Below are 19,950 nucleotides of genomic sequence, written 5' to 3'. Positions count from 1 at the left end.
ATGTTTATTGTTTAATCGTAAACTTGAATAAAAGGTGTTTAGTACGCAGAAGATAAAGTGATATTAGTACATTTTGTGATGTAATACGGTGTTCTTGATGAAGTTAGCTGCTCTGTCGAAAGGTGAGTTTATTTATTGTACTTTATGTAGCATACGTACAGTAGATGACGTAAGTTACTTTGTTGAAACGTAACTTTTGCTTTTTTTTTTTAAATCACACTTATTAAGCATCGTAAGCTAATACTTGTAACCTTAATGTGTTGCTCTTTGTGCCAAGATTGCATTATATCGTATGTTTTCTCATGTAAACATTGTGTTTCGAGTTAAGAAGACAGAAATAGATACTAAAATGCTCAAACTTCAAAAAATATGAAATATTTTATTACCTTTACAATACGGACATCAGTAAGTCTGAGGTCTGATCACGCTATAAATTGAGGTTCCATACTGTCGGTAAAAGCAGCACATATAATTTCGTGTTTAGCTTTGCTCTTAACAATAAACCAACAAAATCCTTTGCAATATACTCCCATAGTAGCTACTGTAAGATTTCTCATTTTCAGAAACAAAGTTAATTACATTAAAATTTATAGGTACTCACACTTACACCAGCTAAAACATGATTTCTCATCTCAGAAACAGCGTTAATCAGGTAGGGTCTTACAAACATAACTACGGCAGTTAATGTTTCATTTTTCATTTTCTGAAAGACGACAAAACGAGTCTGTCGCTTAAAACCACGTTTCAGTAATTATCTATAATTTTTAGAATAATTTCAACTATCCTGAGACTTCCCCTGAGTAAATATTTAAATGTTTTCATGTGTTTTAAGATCATTTTCGGTAAATGTCGTAAGCTAGTGCAGAAGCAATGGTTTTGTGAGGCTGGCGTACTGATTAAAATATTAGCCGCGGACGACTAAAACATTTAACAGTTTAAAATTATGATATACTTTCCTAATATAATCTTAAATTAGCCTAAGTTAACTATATGAAAATGCAACTGGTTAAACTTTATTTAAATTTGAAAATAACGCCAAAGAAAGATGTACTTTGAGTTTCTCACGAGCTTTATTTAAATTTGAAAATAACGTCAAAGATTGTTTTTGTTTATTTTTGAATTTCGCGCAAAGCTACACAAGGACTAACTGTGCTAGCCGTCCCTAATTTAGCAGTGTGAGACTAGAGGGAAGGCAGCTAGTCATCACCACCCATCGCCAACTCTTGGGCTACTCTTTAACCAACGAATAGTGGGATTGACCGTCACATTATAACGCTTCCACGGCTGAGAGGGCGAGCATGTTTGATGCAACGGGGATTTGAATCCGCGACCCTCGGATTACGATTCGAACGCCTTAACCCACTTGGTGATGCCGGGCTAACGTCAACGAAAGATGTACTTTGAGTTTTTCAGGTAACAGAGATTGAAACCGTTCGCTTCAGAATTTCACACAGTGACTGATGTTGAACTGAAATAGTAGAGGAAACGAAACTAAATCTAGTAACACTTGAGCTTTTCTTCTCTGTTGAAATAGTTAAACTTTCCCTTCACTCATTTATTATATTATTTTGTATTGATAATAGTAACAAATAACGTTTTATCCTGAATCTTAGTGTCTCTCTACTGCCGCTATACTCCAAATTGTAATAGTGTATTAGAAATAATATCAAAATATTGCACTCGGAGTTCGTAACTTCGAGTTATGTAGCCGTAAGAAGGATATTTAGCACCTTAGCAATCAGTACCGTGTATCTGTATTTATAAATTCCATAATTTTGAGAAATATTTTCCTAACATTATTAAATACATCTTAATGACATTATCACAAAGGTTAATACTTTACTACTGACCACCAATGTCAGGCTTAATCAGCAAGAGATGTAAGAATGCATTAATAGAATTTAAATAATACCGGAATAGTAATATGTTAACTGTCTTTGGACTACACAAAAATACGTTAACGTAATTTCAACTCTACAACAATAAAAGCTTATTTATTATATTCCAACAATTAAATAATGGGAGTAAACTGACTGTATTTCTACAACAAAGGAACAAGTGCATATTGACAGTACTTCAACAGCAAAGGAGTAGGAATACATTAACAGGAAAGAAAATGTGTATTATTGGGCTGAAAACCTGCTATAGATTGATGTAATCTGGAATTTTTGGTTCTGAATAACGCTACAGGAAACTTAAAAACCATGCTAAAGGTAACTGTAATTATAGATTAATGCAATCTGGGATAAAAAATCCTAAAAAATCATGACAGGAAACCTGAATTACTAAGCTGTAAACCATGTTATAGATTAATAAAATCTGAGATCCCAAATCATAATGATCATGAGAGAAAAACTGTATTAATTAGCTGCAAAGTATGCTATAGATTAATGGGATGTGAGATTCAAAATCCTCAGAATCACAAGAACGAACCTGTATTACTTTGCTGTAAACAATTTGATAGATTAATACAATTTGGGATTTAAAATCCCCAGGGTCACGACAGAGACTCCAGATTATTGAGCTGTAAATCATGTCATAGATCAATGGAATTTTATTTAAAGTTTTTTTTGAAATCATAAAATAAGAATATATCGAAATTATCAAGACAAAGCATATTGTTATATTCCATGTTTCACAGAACTGAAATTGGTGCTAGGAATTAGTTAAGTAGCGTGATTTAGAAATTTAAATATAGAATGCTATAAAAATAATTTGATTCACTAGATAACAGCTTTTGTTTCTATTTTAGTAATTTCATTTATCTATTTTTGTTTACGTCGTGACTGTCACGCAACATTATAATATTAATATCAGAATAAAAAAATAAATAATTAGCAAAAAAAAAGGAAGGTTAAAAATTTATCTCACAAGATACCGATTAGTTCCAGAAATTCTGTACGTTTTCAAACAAACTATTGTAAATGACAGTAAGTAACTATTGAACATACAGCATTAAGAACGTATTGTTATTAGTACTTGAAACTGTGTGAAAAGCGTTCTTTAATCTCCTTGCGATCGCTGAGATAGGAAAGAACTGTTTCAGGATTGTCATTGTGCGCCTAAAGAGAGTTAAACCGCTATCGTCTGCAACATTTTCAACATAAAGCGCCATCTAAGAAATACGAATGGTAATTAATTATGAAGAACAGTAGAATTCTCAGTAATGAAAAAGTAAAATAAAAACAAAAAATTATGATATTTGGTGCAAAATAAATTCTAGCAGTTCTTCTAGCAGTCTCCTAAAATCTAAGTTTGTTTGTTTTATGAATTTCGCGCAAAGCTACTCAGGGCTAATTTAGCAGTGTAAGACTAAAGGAAAGACAGCTAGTCATCACCACCCATCGCCAACTCTTAAGCTACTTTTTTACCAAGTAATACTGGGATTGACCATCACATTATATCGCCTTCACGGCTGAAAGGGTGAGCATGTTTGGTGCGACGTGGATTCGAATCCGCGACCCTCAGATTACGAATCGAACGCCTTAACCCACCTGGCCATGCTGGGTCCCCTTCCTAAGATCTAAGAAGAAAGTTTATTGTAATTTTAAACTATCTGTGACAAACTAGTAAAATAGAAGATGGCGCTAGTATTTTAAACAGTATTTATTTAAACTGACGGCGTTGATAGGATTGGTAAAGTGTGAAATTGTTTCATCGTACGAGGTCTGTTCAAAAATACGCGGACTGACGTCATAAAACAAAATGTACTTTATTTAGAAGTTACAGGTTTGGGACCCCTTCAAAGTACTCTCCTCCCCAACGCACACACTTATCGCAACGGTGTTTCCACTTGTTGAAACAGTCCTGGTTCGCTTCTTTTGTAATGTCCTCCAGCTCCTTCGTCGCATTTGCCTTAATCTCGGGAATCGTCTCAAATCTTCTTCCTTTCAAGGGTCTTTTGAGTTTGGGGAACATGAAAAATCGCAAGGAGTAAGGTCAGGTGAGTAGGGAGTGGTGGGGAAGAACAGTGATCGAGTGTTTGGCCAAAAACTCACGAGCTCTGAGGGCTGAATTTTGCAGCAACGCGGTGCATCTTCAATTTTTCGATCAAAATCTCGTAACAAGATCCAACTGATATCTCACACTCTTCAGCAAGCTCCCTGACAGTTAGACGTCGATTTGCCCGCACCAAGGTGTTGATTTTGTCGACGTGTGGGTCGTCAGTTGACGTGGAAGGACGTCCAGGACGCTCATCATCTTCAATGGACTTTCGACCATCCTTAAAACGTTCATGCCACTTGAAACATGCCGTACGCTTCATAGCAACATCACCGTAAGCTGTGTTAAGCATAGCAAAAGTTTCAGTTGCAGATTTTCCAAGTTTAACACAAAATTTCACAGCAAGTCGTTGCTCCTTCAGGTCATTCATTCTGAAATCCGCCAAACGAAAAAATCGCACTTCACTTAAAACCGCGTAGCTAATACACAAATGAAGATATCTGCAATCGGGAAATGGCGTCGTAATAAGCTGATTTGTGCGAACCTAGCGACACCAAGCGGATTCCCCTGGAACCAACTGGAGCCGCGCAATTCAAGCAGTCCGCGTATTTTTTGAACAGCCCTCGTATAAGGGTTTAATCCTTTTGACTGCAGCTGCTTCAAATGCACGCAGAATTTTTGCAGCATTGAGTTAATAAAATCGAGAATTTAGAAAGCTTGTGGTTTTCAAAGACAGTAAACTGATACACGAAAGTATACAGAATAAGTTAACTTTTATCTTTTATTTTAAATAATGAATCGTCGTACGAAACAATCATTGAACTTTACGTGTCAAAACGTTTGATTCATCAAACAAACCCAGTCCTTTACATGCTAGACATAAACAGATTCATTTGATTCATATAAAACTCAAATGTTTAATTGTTATGAATTCTTTTGAATCACCATGTGAAATTCTGGGCACAGCACAGATAACCCGTTGTGTAGCTTTGCGCTTAATTACAAGCAAACAAACAAAAGTTACAATAAAATGTTTTTAATATGACATATTAAGATTCAACTAAAGCTGATAGAAAGTGAAAAGGTGACGTAAGTGGTGACGTAAGTTGCTTCCACAATACATCATTTCAACAGTGATGTACCTCAAAGAGTTGAAAAGTGAAACAGGAATGCATGATAATCTAATAAAGCAGACTAAGGATTTCTGTGTGTTGCTGAAACGATACTGGAAAATCTTTCTCCTCATAAGCTAAACGAATTATGAAACGCTAATTTGAGGAATAGTGTGCTTTGGTCAAGACAGCCTTACGATGAAGCTTTCTGCAATGGTAAGTACGCTGTATAGTTTTTATGAAGATGCAGGATCGTATGATAGAAAAAGACCGGACGTAGCGAAATGGACTCTTACAATGTGGTGAGACACCAGAACGGAAACACACATTTAGATATAGAAGTACAAATTTAGACACTTAAACACGCATTCACGTATAGAAATAAGATCTTTTTCTGTATTAGATTAACTTTAAAATCTTTTATTGAAGAAAATCATCATATAGATTTCTTTTGGCAAATTGTGTAACAGTATTTGTTGTTTTGAAAGAATACGGTTAAAGTAGTTCATTGGGATATTTCTTCCTTAACGCAGAAGTTACTTTGTAAGTTAACTTAAAGAAACCTGTATTTTTAACGCAGAACTTAAAATAAACCAAAGGATTCTTCACTGTCAGTCTGTGAACCCTTACGTATGTTTGCATAACTTACAATAACTTAAAGACGTCTTTATAATTTCAAGGCCCACTCATACAGTTCGTAATATATACTAGGCCAAAGTATCATAAGTGCGTTCCCGAATTTCTGATGGAAACAGAAAATGACTTTTTCTTGTAACAGAAGATCTTATAGGCTGTACGTTCAAGTATTACAAGTTCTTCGGAGGAAACTGGAAACTATTTAGTAGATTTTGGTCACTTTAAGGTCACATAACTTCTTCTCATGCAAATATTGTTACTTCCTTTTTCAGAAATTGAGCCTTTCTGCTAAAGTTGTTTAGTTTTTCTAACTGATAAAAGGTAATGGATGATAATACAGATGTTGGACTCATTTTTAACTCTTTCGCGAACAGACCTTCTATGTTCGTTGAAATCACGAAAAACAGGGAAATAGGGCAAAAAATATCAAACGTGTTATATGTGAATAAGGTGTTATTATACCCGGCATGGTCAGGCGGTTAGGACACTCAACTCGTAATCTGAGGGTCGCGAGCTTGAATCCTCCTTGCATCAAACATGCTTGCCCTTCTAGCCTTGGGAGCATTATAATAATACAGTCAATCCCACTATTTGTTGCTGAAAGAGTAGCCCAAGAATTGGCAGTGGGTGGTGATGACTATTTGAATTCCCTCTAGTCTTACACTGCAAAATTAGGGACGGCTAACGCAGATAGCTATCGTGTAACAAACAAGCAATCTTTATTGTTTAAAGGATTTACAAACCACATATCACCGGATTCGATACGAAAAACATTATCAATTAAGCCTATATAGTCCCTGAAATACCCGGATGAGAATGCAGTTACATAAAACAAAGGGTTAAAAAACAAAAATGAAACTTAAAAAGATTTTCACCAACCAATCCTTTCATATTTAAACAAAATTCAAGGGATCTCAATGATTATATATGCCAAAGATGCATTTTATAACTTTACGTTTTCATGGTTGTGATTTAGCTATTTTCGTATTGGTGTACAATGAATATTTTCGCTCCATTAGCTGTATTAATTTAAGGTCTACCGAATATTTTTCGTACATACTTTCGTCTAACAAAAACAATTTGCCAAAAGGTGTCTTCAAAATACAAAATGAAAACATTATTTTTCTGTTGCTGAGGAAGTTTATTCAATTACATACCTGTTCGAAGCGGGGTAGAATATCTGGTAATGTGTGAGAGCTCTTTTCACTCGTGAACCTTAGATGTCGTTGCGTTAAAGCTCTTACATATTAGTGAAACGTTTTTCTTGGGTATGTTAATTCGAAACGTTTTGTACCGATTAACCACGTGAAAAGGTGGCATGGACGAAGCGCAGAAGTAGCTTATAATGCTTCTTAGACCTCAAGATCTACAAAAGAGGATAATTGATATCGACCTTGCGTTCCGAGGTATTGGAAATTCGTCTGCTTCTAAATACTCGTGCCAGCAGCACGTGCGAGGTCTCTGAGAAGACATGTTATTTGGCAGAATGTCTGGAAAATTGAGATTATTGGAAGAGACAATGAAAAGTGCTTATAGCTGAGAAATGTTTGTATGTTTTCTGCCCTTTTCAACAAATGAATGATGAGACATTTGGAGTTACTACAGACTGAGTCCTCACTCCTGCATGGCTGTGAGACAAAAGCAGACGAACAAAAACGCACAATAGCGACAGAGCGCGTGCGCTATTTGCCCCAAGGATTGCGCAGATGTTGATGTGCAGTTATCAGAGTGTAAACATGGCGGTAGTGTACAGGTTTACTAGCAGCTTGCCCATTCCCAGGCTGTAACTACGCCCAAAACTCTAATCACCGATCGTTAAAATCCATCTACGGCAAAGCTAGGAGTGTCACAGGAACGTTCAATGAATTTGGATTGTCATTAAAACGCGCAAATCATGGAAAACATGGGAGAGTTAGGTGAGCAACAAATCAGCAGCGAGCCAAGCGTCGGTGAAGCAGCCGTGCCAGTGGTCGGATCAGTGGAGTCAGAGAAAGCTGTCGATTCGGTTGAGACGGTTGGTAGTATAACCAGTGTCGATCCCGTGACAGGTCCGCCCGAACTACTCCCGGGCCACGAGATCACCTCGGACATTCCGCGTTCAGACTCGGACGAAGAAACAGTAACCTCTACGATGATCGACGCCTCGGACTTTCGAGGCCTGACTGAGCCCAGCTACCAAAGCTTGAATGGCCGGATGTCACCTGGACTGTCAGTAGCTAACAGTTATGCTACTCTCACCCCACTTCAGCCCCTGCCACCCATTTCTACCATGTCCGACAAATTTAGCCACTATGGCCATACTGGTAACGTCAGCGGTGGCTTTTCCTTGATGCAAAACAATGCTTTGGGTGTGAGCATGAATAGCTATCAATATGATAAGTTAAGCCATGTGGGAGGGATGGCTCCTATGAACATGGGCCCCACTCTTGGGGCAGCTCACCCATCTGCCATGTCAATGATGACCAGTAATGGACTTGGGACGATGGCCCAGCAGACAGGGATTCCCTCGCCTCCGTATCTTCAGAATGGTTTGCATTCTCCAGACAAAGCTATATCTCCAAACACATATGACTCCTATACACATCATCGGGACTTATCACGTGGCTTGGGTTTTCCTCAAAGCCCCACTGTGAGCCTCCATTCTCCCACAAACATGATGCCTACACTGAACGGACTTAATGCACCCCACACTCCCCCCTCGATGCACCTGCAAGGCCCGGTAACACCACCGGAGCACCAGGACATCAAACCCGTAAACGTGGCAGCCCTGACCGCCCAGACGTGCGTGTCTAATATCAATTTAGGAATCCCTCCTTTCTCAGCCCATGGTCAGTCTGAGCCCAGTTTCAGTTCACAACACAGGGGTTAACGCTGTCTCTTCCGCTGCCCAAGCTGGGATTACGTTAAAAAACTCGGGGTGCCAGACTCCTAACAGCTCTAAGAGTGGAGCAGCCGACGAAGTGGAAGAGATCAACACGAAAGAACTGGCCCAGCGAATAAGTGCAGAGTTGAAGCGCTATAGTATTCCTCAAGCCATCTTCGCCCAGCGGGTGCTGTGCCGGTCCCAAGGAACCCTCTCCGATCTACTGAGGAACCCCAAGCCTTGGAGCAAGCTGAAGTCCGGCAGAGAGACGTTTCGCAGGATGTACAAGTGGTTGGAAGAGCCAGAGTTCCAACGGATGTCAGCTTTGAGATTAGCAGGTGAGATTGTGTTTGTATCAACAGAAGAGCTGTATGGCAGACATTAAGATTGCAAAGCAAACAGAATTTATTTTATGTTTAAAGAATATTTTAACAGTTGTTTTAGTCGCTTATCCACGGACACACAAATGCATTATTAATTTATTTTGTAAATGCTTGTGACAACTCGCAAATATCAAACTTACTCATCGCACCCGCACTAATTACAGTGAGCGGGGATTTAAAACATAATAATTTAGCCATTTTGAATATTAAGAAAATTTTGACAAACGAATTTCCAAACTAAATTCTGGTAGAAACAACACAGTACCGTAGTCTTCCCCCAAAATCATTATTGTTAGATAAAGCTTGAACTTATTAACCTCTTTATATGGATAAAGGTAATTCTATTGATTTTAATTTTAAAATTTTGTTTGGTTAGTCAGTCCTTGAACAAAGCTATTTCCGAATTTATTTGTCATAACGCCATTTCTGATCGCATTTTTAGTATTTTTAGACAAATAAGTGGTAAGTTTAAGAGTTTATGATTCTTAAATTCGGTGTTTAATTCCAGCAGCAGACTTACCGCAGATAGGCCACTGTTTAGGCTTATTAAAACACACCCTAAGTCGGCTTTTAGGTTCGGTCCACAGAATGTAGTATATTTAATTTGTATTAATTTAGCTATATCCAATGTTTCCATATCAGTTGAAGAGAAGTGACGTTAAAGTACAAAATAACTGGAGATAAAATCGACAGAAGTTGTTAAAACCGTCCTACTACATATATTGTTTCTACACGTGTGCGTATATATGTATATATTTATTCAGTAATTAAGACCTTGCTATCGTGCATACTCGCTACCAAACAGGAATGGAAATCTCTGATGCGAACTTTCACATTAATCACGTGAAGCTAGATTGTACGGTTTAGGTTATAACGATGCTATACAAAAGAAGTTGCACTTGACTTCGGAAGATATAGATTCTCAGACGCCAACCGTTTCGCTATGCTGAAGAATTGACAAATGAGGTATAAATAGGAACGCTAACTATCGGGTTATGTCGACATTGTTTGTGTGTTCGTAATGACAAGCTAACTTCGGTGAAAATTCCATCCCAACTGCTAATTTACTTTCCATTAAAGTTGGACAGACATACGAAAACTGAATTGTTAACAATGTCGTAAATAAAAGAGAAAATAAATGGAACTGCGTTTGCAGAAATATTCACAAAGAGAATTAATTAGAAACTTTGCACCCATTTCGTTCAACCAACAATCTGCAGAACGTGTTCAACCTTTAGCGAATTAAACAAGATATAACAAATAAAAACAGGCATATAAACGATTTGTTTGTTTGTTGTTGAGCGCAGAGATCTACAATGTTCTTCCCGCCGTGGGTATCGAAACTCGGTTTTAAGCGAAATGCCGGTGAGTCACCGAGTCGATTTAAAAAGAAAGATATAACTTAAGAACACAAAGTGTAACTTTTTTCTATCTTCGGATCAAATACGCTAAGTTTATATATCATACAGATAATATACTAACTCCATTTTCTTCTTTCAAGTAATTTATATTTATAAATACAAAAATAAATGAATGTGTGTTAAGATACGCGTACAAGTACACACACATATAAATATGTAATAGGAATAAAATTTTTGTTCATCTGTGTGAAACAGAAAAATACATTTATAAAATATAACTTATTTTTTTACTCAATAAAATATTTTTGTCAACTGGTCTCCAGTCTAGAGCACACTCCGCATGTTTCAACGCTTTTCATCGTGTTGTATTAAAGCGTGTAAATCGTCAGAAAATTATGTCTTCTATTCAATTACGTGACATCTTAATTTAAATGTTCCTTACACAATATTGCACCATATACACACAATCTACACAAACATCCGTGTTTGATACTTTATTATATTAAATTGAAGCATCTGCAACAATACATGTTATTTCCTATATCTTCATTTTTTGGTTGAGTTAATACCATTTTTCCAATTGAATCATGTGCTGTGTTATAATGACATCTTCGCTCGAGAGAGAGTATCTATTTTTTTAACATTTAACATTTCTTTTAGTTTGACCTTGTTCACGCCTTAAAATTTACTAATTATTTTCTAAACACGAATTTGTTTGTTTTTCTATTGTATTCACGTTTTTCTTACTGATAACGTGGAAGCATTTTCACAGGTGAGAATGAAAACGTGTGGAATAAACCTATTGCAAATAACTAATAATGATCAAACTAAACTGAATTAGAACCGGAAAATAATGTTTTGTGTTTGTAGTTGTCGAATAGGAGTGTCATTTTCGCTATAACTGAAATCAGCTGACAAATGTATCATTTTCCACAACTAATTGAAAACTTTAAAAAAATTTATTCTAAATGCAAAAGAAAACTACAAACAACTTTAACTTCTGAGTTGGTTCTTGAAAGTAAATAAAATATTACTTATAGTGACACGATCTCTGGCATTTAAACCATATACATCCAAGTGTCTCGTTGTTCCCATTAAAACCAAATTTTAGCTAGCTAGTAACGGGCCCCTGTAAAACGTCTTTCTCCTTACATTTCCAGTGTACCGAGGTAAACTCATTTATTTTTCACACTATTTTTAGATTTAACTGTTCTTATAAACATATTTTATTTTTACTATTTCAATAATAAATGAATAACATTAATAAGGTTCTTGAAAGTAAGCAAGATATTACTTATAGTGACACGAACTCTGGCATTTTAACCGTGTACATCCAAGTGTCAAGTAGTTCCCATTAAAACCAAATTTTAGCTCGCTAGTAGCGGGCCCCTGTGAAACGTCTTTCTCCTTACATTTCCAGTGTACTGAGGTAAACCCAATTTTTTTCAAACTATTTTTAGATTTAACTGTTCTTATAAACATATTTTATTTTTACTATTTCAATAATAAATGAATAACATTAATGACAATGTCTTGAATCTGTAAACTCACTGAGTCCAGTCTCTCATCTTTCAATGTTTAGTGTCCGCTTAGAAAATAAGGAAGTGATTACTACTGCACTTGACGTCAGTTAACCAAATATTTCCTCCTCGCTGGCTCGTGACGATGCTCCTCTCTTGCGAGCAAAGAGCCTTCTTTAAGAGAATAAGACGCGAGAGAGTAGCTCTCTTATAGCATCCGCTCGTGCGTATTAAGTCCTTCCCATTCTCTTCTTTAATGACTTACTTTCGAACATCTAATACTGAAGTGTGGGAGAGATTTACAAGCTGTGATAAATTAACGTACTTGGTTTTTGTTTGTTTGTTTTCTTTCGGTAAGGTAAATTATAGTTCTGCCATTGTTACTGAATCTTTCACATCTTTAAAAGTACACAAGGCAGACGACGAATGTAAACTTACTTGTCACGTATGAGAGGCTCAGAATCATATTTACAGACAGGCCCCGAGTACAGAATAACGATAGCTAAAAGTCTCGGTACAATTTATAACGATGTTTTTTCCAACTGGAATCAGTCGTTTTGTGTCCAATGTTGATTACTGACATGGTGATAAAAGGCTGTTAAACAACTTAGTATGTGCTGAGACGGTAAATAGTCTATAACTAAAGTTTTCGGATATCTTTAAGTAAACCATAACAACTAGCGACAAGATTTGTTTTACAGATTAATATTAGAAAAACATATATATATACGAACTGATACAGAACGTGTTTCAAATTAGAAATGCTTATCAGAATTACATTTGATTAGTGTTACATTTAGTGTAATTATAGATGGAATGAATATAGAATTCTTAATTTGTAGAGTAAGATATTAAACTAACATAAAGGAACACCTTTATTCCTATACTAATTAATAACCTAAATATTCTGCAACGCCCCCTACAGTCCCGTACCCGATTACACTCTCGTCTCTAAGACGTCAATTGCAAACTCTCTTGGTTAACCTGAAAATAACCTAAGAAGGTCGAAACATTGTTCTCTACTTTATTTTAATAAAAGTATTAATACCCATACCAGCCGTCTTGAGATACAAGGATACTTCAACTGGGTTTCTAGTCATCACGAATAAGATATTTCAGGTTAAAACTATTGCTTGTCTATAGTTAAGTAGTTAAGCACAAAACTACGCAATAAGCGATCTGTGTTGTGCCTACCAAAATCCGGTTTTTAACGCTATTAAGTGTGTAGACTTGCCGTTAGGGGCGTTAATTATCTTTCTTAAGCAATATCGAAGTATCTCACTAAAGACGGGTTTCTATGTTTACATGATTTGCATACTTGCGTAGAAACCTGTTCTCTGTCTTACATTATAGCGTACAAATTATAACGATTACTTTTATTTCATTTTACGAAATCATGTTATCGTAAACAACATGATAAACATTAAATAAAATAAATGAATCGTAATTTGTTGAATATCAGATTTCTACATATGGTATCTCTAATAATGGTAGGTCGTTGTTAAAAATTATATGCAGGGTATTATTCATCTACCGATATCTTAATGTTCGATTAGCACGGTATTATTTACAGGATTTTTTTATTTAAAATACAAACACGTAATATTAGGCAAAGCAAAATCATATGACGGGAGATTGTTCTCAATTGGACAATTATAAAATGAACGTATTATCAAAAGTAATAAATATCGCTTGGTTATGAAACTAGATAAATATATGTGCATGTGTTTTATATATACATTAAATCCTGTAATAGCAAAATTATACAATTCATGTGTATAATTTGATTCTACTATTTGTTTGGATCATTGTATGTGCAGCACCCACTAAACCAAACTCCTGATACTTTATGATACAGGTCAACCCACTGATCTTCTCCATACACCACAGAACCCGTACTTATAAGACTGTGTTACTTCATGATAAAGATCTATTCACTTATCGTTCCTATTCTCCACAGTACCTACACTTACAAAACTGTATTACTTCATAAGAGAGGTCTATCTATTTATCATCCCTATACTCCACAGAGCCCCCACTTACAGGACTGCGTTACTTCGTGATAGGGGTCTTCCCACTTATCGACCCTACGATCCTATACTCTACAGTAGCTACATTTACAAGATTGTGTTACTTTATGATAGAGGTCTATCCACTTGTCGTCCCTCTTCTCCACAGTAGCTACACTTACAAGATTGTGTTACTTTAGAACAGAGGTCTATCCACTTATCGTCCCTCTTCTCCACAGTAGCTACACTTACAAGACTGTGTTATTTTAGAATAGAGGTCTATCCACTTATCGTCCCTCTTCTCCAGAGTAGCTACACTTACAGACTGTGTTACTTTAGAATAGAGGTCTATCCACTTATCGTCCCTCTTCTCCACAGTAGCTACACTTACAAGATTGTGTTATTTTAGAATAGAGGTCTATCCACTTATCGTCCCTCTTCTCCACAGTAGCTACACTTACAAGATTGTGTTATTTTAGAATAGAGGTCTATCCACTTATCGTCCCTCTTCTCCACAGTAGCTACACTTGCAAGACTGTGTTACTTTAGAATAGAGGTCTATCCACTTATCGTCCCTCTTCTCCACAGTAGCTACACTTGCAAGACTGTGTTACTTTAGAATAGAGGTCTATCCACTTATCGTCCCTCTTCTCCAGAGTAGCTACACTTACAAGATTGCGTTACTTTATGATAGAGGTCTATCCACTTATCGTCCCTCTTCTCCAGAGTAGCTACACTTACAAGACTGTGTTACTTTATGATAGAGGTCTACCCTCCTATTGTCTATACTCCACAGAACCCATACTTACAAGAGTGTGTTACTTCATGATTCAGGTCTAGTCACTTATCGTCCCTCTAAGTTACATAGTCTTCGAAACAAAGTCTACTCGGATGATGAGATCGGTCGGAACAACGTGGGCATCCTTCGTTTGTTGGATATATTTCCAACACCAGTTCCTGAAGAAGTAACTTCTTATTGGTTATATCTTATCGTCGTGCACAAACAACGATTTGTGGAAAAAATATATCTTGGATCACAAACTGGTGCACAGGACCGTACTTGGTCGTTCTGCGCATGCTTCATTACAACCTGTCACCCGTAGTGATATATTATTTGCCCAGTGGTAAAGCGTAGGGCAGCAGATGACGGTGCAGAGAGATATTACCGTTCTGACATCAAGCTAGCCAGGCGGTAATGGGGCCGAGGGGCAATTGGAAGATCGTGAAATACGCCTTGTTTATTATTACAGCAAGTTTTACTAGCCTGTAGTCATTTCTTGTATTCATTAATCTTATTAAATGCTCAACTCGTAAAAAACAAAATAAATATAACAGTTACCTAATGATGATAGAAGTAAAAAAAAAGCCTAAATCTTTCACAGGCTTAGAGCTATAACTAACAACTAAATATATTTTAATACCGTTTGGTAGCATTACTTTTATGAAGTTCAAAGTTTCGGTCACAATTTCACTGTATACTACTAATATCCTGTTCTGTTTGTTGCGGGTTAAGGCGTTCGACTCGTAATATGATGATCGCGGGTTCAAATCCCCCGTCACACCAAACATGCTCGCCCTTTCAGCAGTGGGGGCGTTATAATGTGACGGTCAAAATTAAACAGTCCTTACTTATACAACAACTTAAGCCCTAAATAAACCACTACAAAGGAACACCTTTATACTTGTATTAATAAATATAATCAAACATCTAAGCACGCCCTCTTCATTCCTACACTCAGTTACACAACCCCCTTCAAACATGTGGTCAGCTATTGGTCAGTTACCTTTTTCATTCTTTGTGAACCTGACGATGACCGAAGAAGATTGAAATGTTGTTCGAACCTCTACATAAAAATTTTCTCAACCCAAATCAGCCGTTTCTACATATATATATTTTTACACATATATTTTTACATATATATTTATATATATATATATATATTTACATATTTTTTTTTACATATATATATTTTTACATATATTTTTTTACATATATATTTTTCTCTACAAGTGGGTTTTCTTGTCATCACGGTTCTTTTATTTAAATACGAGGCCCGGCATGGCCAGGTGGTTAAGGCACTCGACTTGTAAACTGAGAGTCGTGGGGTCGAATCCCCGTCGCACCAAACATGCTCACCCTTTCAGCCGTGGGGTCGTTATAATGTGACTGTCAATCCACTATTCGTTGGCAAAAGAGTAGCCCAAGAGTTGGCGGTTGGTGATGTTAACTAGCTGCCTTTCCTCTAGTCTTACACTTCTAAATTAGCGACGGCTAGCGCAGATAGCCTTCGTGTAGCTTTACGCGAAATTCAAAACAAACCCAACCAAACTTTCTAAAAAAGTTATATGAACCACTGTTTACTATAAGGCTAGAAAAAAACAAAACCCAACAAATTTCTTCTAAAAATATTATTTCAAACATTAATGCAATACAAAAACGTAACTCATTTTACAACTATTTGAACTCTTGGTATTTGTTAAATAACTAAATCACTTATTTTAAATGTTCATTTTTTAACTCGACAAATCAGACTTTCATTCCATTTAACAAGTTTCCATGAAAGATTTGTTCTTCTACCATTTCGTGAATCATCAGGAATATTCTGCCACCGTGATTAAAGGGCCTTAGGGTATGTGCTGGCAGCTGTTTCTTCAGCTAAAATGGGGTAGTAGAGAGGGAAAGAAAGTGTCACGTGAAAAGTGTGGGAGAGACACCTCCAACAGAGCCAATCCCACTTAGGACTAGCACAATGCTCATTCAATACACGTCTGCATAATCAGACGGGAAAGGAGGCTTGGGTTGTAAAGGATCGTGACTAACATTCGGGGGCTAGAAAAGTAGATAGTTCAGATGCATAAAACTGTATGGATGTAAAATAAACCCTCAGAGGTTTATTTACTCCCAAGGTTGCTATTAGTATATCCATCGCCTGAAAGATTTTTTTTTTCCCAGTTAAATTATAAAAACTTGTACATAAAATGCTGTAACTTAACCGAGTGTCTCATTCTTTTCACGGTTCTCCTGGAGACGGCTTGAAAGAATTTCTAAGTCTTGTTTTGAAGTTTAATTATTATTTTATCTGTTCATTTACTAGTAAGAGAAATAACTATCAAAGAGGCTGTTATCTTTACTCACGCATCCCTCTGCCGTAACACTCACCAACAACATTTACTACCAGAATACTTATTTATAATACACGTTTATTGGCTGTGTATTTCGCAGTGTTATCAAGTGTAAGTAATAAGATAGCATCACGAACGCATTACTGTAGAAAAAAGTAGGCTTACAGTACAATCAATATTAGGCAAATTAAATCATTTCTGCATAACAAATTATTTAAAAACAACACGTTGTTTGTACTCTTTTCTCTCTTCCTAACAAGAAAAAAAGAAAATAGTCTTAAGGTAAACACTTAGTGCGTTATCAGCCCTCTACAAACCGTTTGTATACATTAGTTTATTTAAAACATTCTTGTACACCAATCTTGGGTTTGAAGTGAGTTAAAAATATAATCGATATTTACTAATTTTTTGACCAAATAATATCGATACATTTCCACGTGGCCCGGCATAGCCAAGCGTGTTAAGGCGTGCGACTCGTAATCTGAGGGTCGCGGGTTCGCATCCCCGTCGCGCCAAACATGCTCGCCCTTTCAGCCGTGGGAGCGTTACAATGTGACGGTCAATCCCACTATTCGTTGGTAAAAGAGTAGCCCAAGAGTTGACGGTGGGCGGTGATGACTAGCTGCCTTCCCTCTAGTCGTTCACTGCTAAATTAGGGACGGCTAGCGCAGATAACCCTCGAGTAGCTTTGTGCGAAATTCAAAAACAAAAACAAGCAAAAACAAGGGTCGGCTAGCACAGATAGCCCTCGAGTAGCTTTGTGCGAAATTCAAAAACAAGCAAATAAACATTTCCACGTTCACAAAATAATGAATTCATTCACTACCATCTGTTTGTGAAGAACGTTTTGAAATACTTAATTATAAAATAATAATAGAGGCCAGTATATTTTTGACCAAGACGTGACTCATGCCCAAAATATAACTAAAAACCAATTTTGGAAATTATTGTGATTTCGAAAAGAAAAAATAAAGGCAGTGGTAATGTCCAAGAGACACGTGTGTGTGTGTGTTTTTTCTTATAGCAAAGCCACATCCGACTATCTGCTGAGGCCACCGAGGAGAATCGAACCCTGATTTTAGCGTTGTTAGTCCTTAGGCTTACCGCTATACTAGTGAGGGTCCAAGAGAGATGTAGTCAGAGCTGCAAAGTTCGGACTGTTTCTCCAAAAACGTGAATTATTTTACAGAAAGAATGTGTAAGTCGAGTGTTTATTGAAAATGAATCAGAATATATAATGATCCTTTTAGAATTTTTAGAATACTGGATGGTAATTCAATCCCTGACTACCGAGATATTCGGAGGATGAATTCTGAGCAAAATGTAGTATCAGTTACTTTACTTGTGTCCCGCCAAGCCTATGATTTATGTTCGCTACCACTGTAGCCTACGTGCAGGGTGCAATTAGAGATACTTAAATACCTGAAAATGTTAAAAGTTGGCATGTTGAAAATGTTGACATGACTTGTGCTCCCTTCTCTACTGCCTTTTAAAAATAATTATTTATTTACCAAATGGTTGTTGGATACATGACTTTGTTGGTTACAGAATCCTGATATGTATGTGTGTTTTCTTATAGAAAAGCCACTTCGGTATATCTGGTGATCCCACCGAGAGGAATCAAATCCCAGATTTAGCGTTGTAAATCTGTAGACTTACTGCTGTACTAGCGGTGGGCCTAATACGTATGAGTCGTATAAAAACACAATGTGTTCAAAAATGAAAAGTTCCATATGTGACATACAGATATTGTTTAAACAAATAACCGGAAGTGGTTTACGCGTTTTTGGTAATTTAACGTAGAAATATCGAAGGAACTTCTCTACGTGACGTACAAACATGGTTTATGTAAACAATACAAAACGTCTATGTGTTTAGTTCTTGATGACAAGAAAGCCATTTTAAATTAAAATGTATCTCAGAACGGCTGGTATGGGTATTAACACATTTATTGTTAAGCAGAGAACAACGTCTCGACCTTCCTAGGTCATCTTCAGGTTAACAAGAGTTAATACTCGTACCAGCCGTTATGAGATACGTCTGTATGTTTAGTTCTAAATGATCTTAAAACAACAAAGAAATCACCACACATAACATATGAATGTGACTGAAGCAAATAATAGGAAACTTTTTATGTGTTTTTTTTGTGTGGATGATTTTTAAAACAAAGTACATTTTGTAAGTGGCGTTAAAATTTGTTGAAACTACCAGTCGGAGAAAGGCTACAGAATAAAAGTACAAAAACTATTTAAGCTATGAAGCGGTAAGAGAGATAGGGATATAAACTAAGATATTGGTTGTTCTTTGTTTAGAGAGAGTATTCATGATGAGACTTTGTCAAATGGACGGCAACTGACCTAAAGACGAAATACTTTCTAAACGTCGTCCTCTACACTTCTGTCTCCACAGTTACCGTCCATTCTACAAAGTTTAATCAAGACATTAGTTCTTATAGTAATTAGGATTTTGTGATTGCCAGTTTGTTTGTTAACCAGCGAGAGACGTTTTGACCAAACCACTCTTTAAGACGTATGCTACTCTGAGCTGTAAATTAAGAGACTAGTGTAAAACGTGCTAAATACTTTTCTACGATACATTGCAGGTCACGCACAAGTTAGCGGAACAACTTACATTCTTGTAAAACTAAACCACGTGCTTCTGTTTACATAGTACGTGCGATATTGATGTAGCTTCTACTACAAGGGGATTAAAAGAAGAAAAAAAAAACATCAAACATTTTATAGGATACTCGCCAGCCCCCCCCCCTCCCCTTCGTTCACGTATATAAGTTATCGTCGCTTAATATTATTATTTAAAGTTAACACTAGCTATTCATGGGAATCATTATATTTTTATTACAGTTGTATCTGGATCAAATCCTCTTTCCTTTAAATTCGGTGTACCCCTACATTTGGAATTTTTATCACAGTTTTGTCTTCCGTTTCCCTTAAATTCTGTACGCCATTATCTTTGGAGTTTTTGTTATAGTTTTCCCTGAATC

General features: G+C 36.5%; 1 protein-coding gene across 1 annotated transcript in view; it reads left to right on the top strand.

Annotated features, from left to right (window-relative positions):
• Positions 1–7,593: 7,593 nt before the first annotated feature.
• LOC143245612 (one cut domain family member 2-like) overlaps positions 7,594–19,950 on the top strand; it is a 214,486-nt gene continuing 202,129 nt past the window's right edge. Inside the window, exons 1-2 of the mRNA XM_076491967.1 lie at positions 7,594–8,409; positions 8,495–8,891. Of these exons, the coding sequence (XP_076348082.1) occupies positions 7,594–8,409; positions 8,495–8,891 (1,213 nt within the window). The remainder of the gene's footprint in view (positions 8,410–8,494; positions 8,892–19,950) is intronic.

This window comes from Tachypleus tridentatus, chromosome 2 (genome assembly GCF_004210375.1).
Source record: "Tachypleus tridentatus isolate NWPU-2018 chromosome 2, ASM421037v1, whole genome shotgun sequence".
NCBI classification, from domain to species: Eukaryota; Metazoa; Arthropoda; class Merostomata; order Xiphosura; family Limulidae; genus Tachypleus; species Tachypleus tridentatus.
This window is presented reverse-complemented; position numbering and strand designations above follow the sequence as displayed.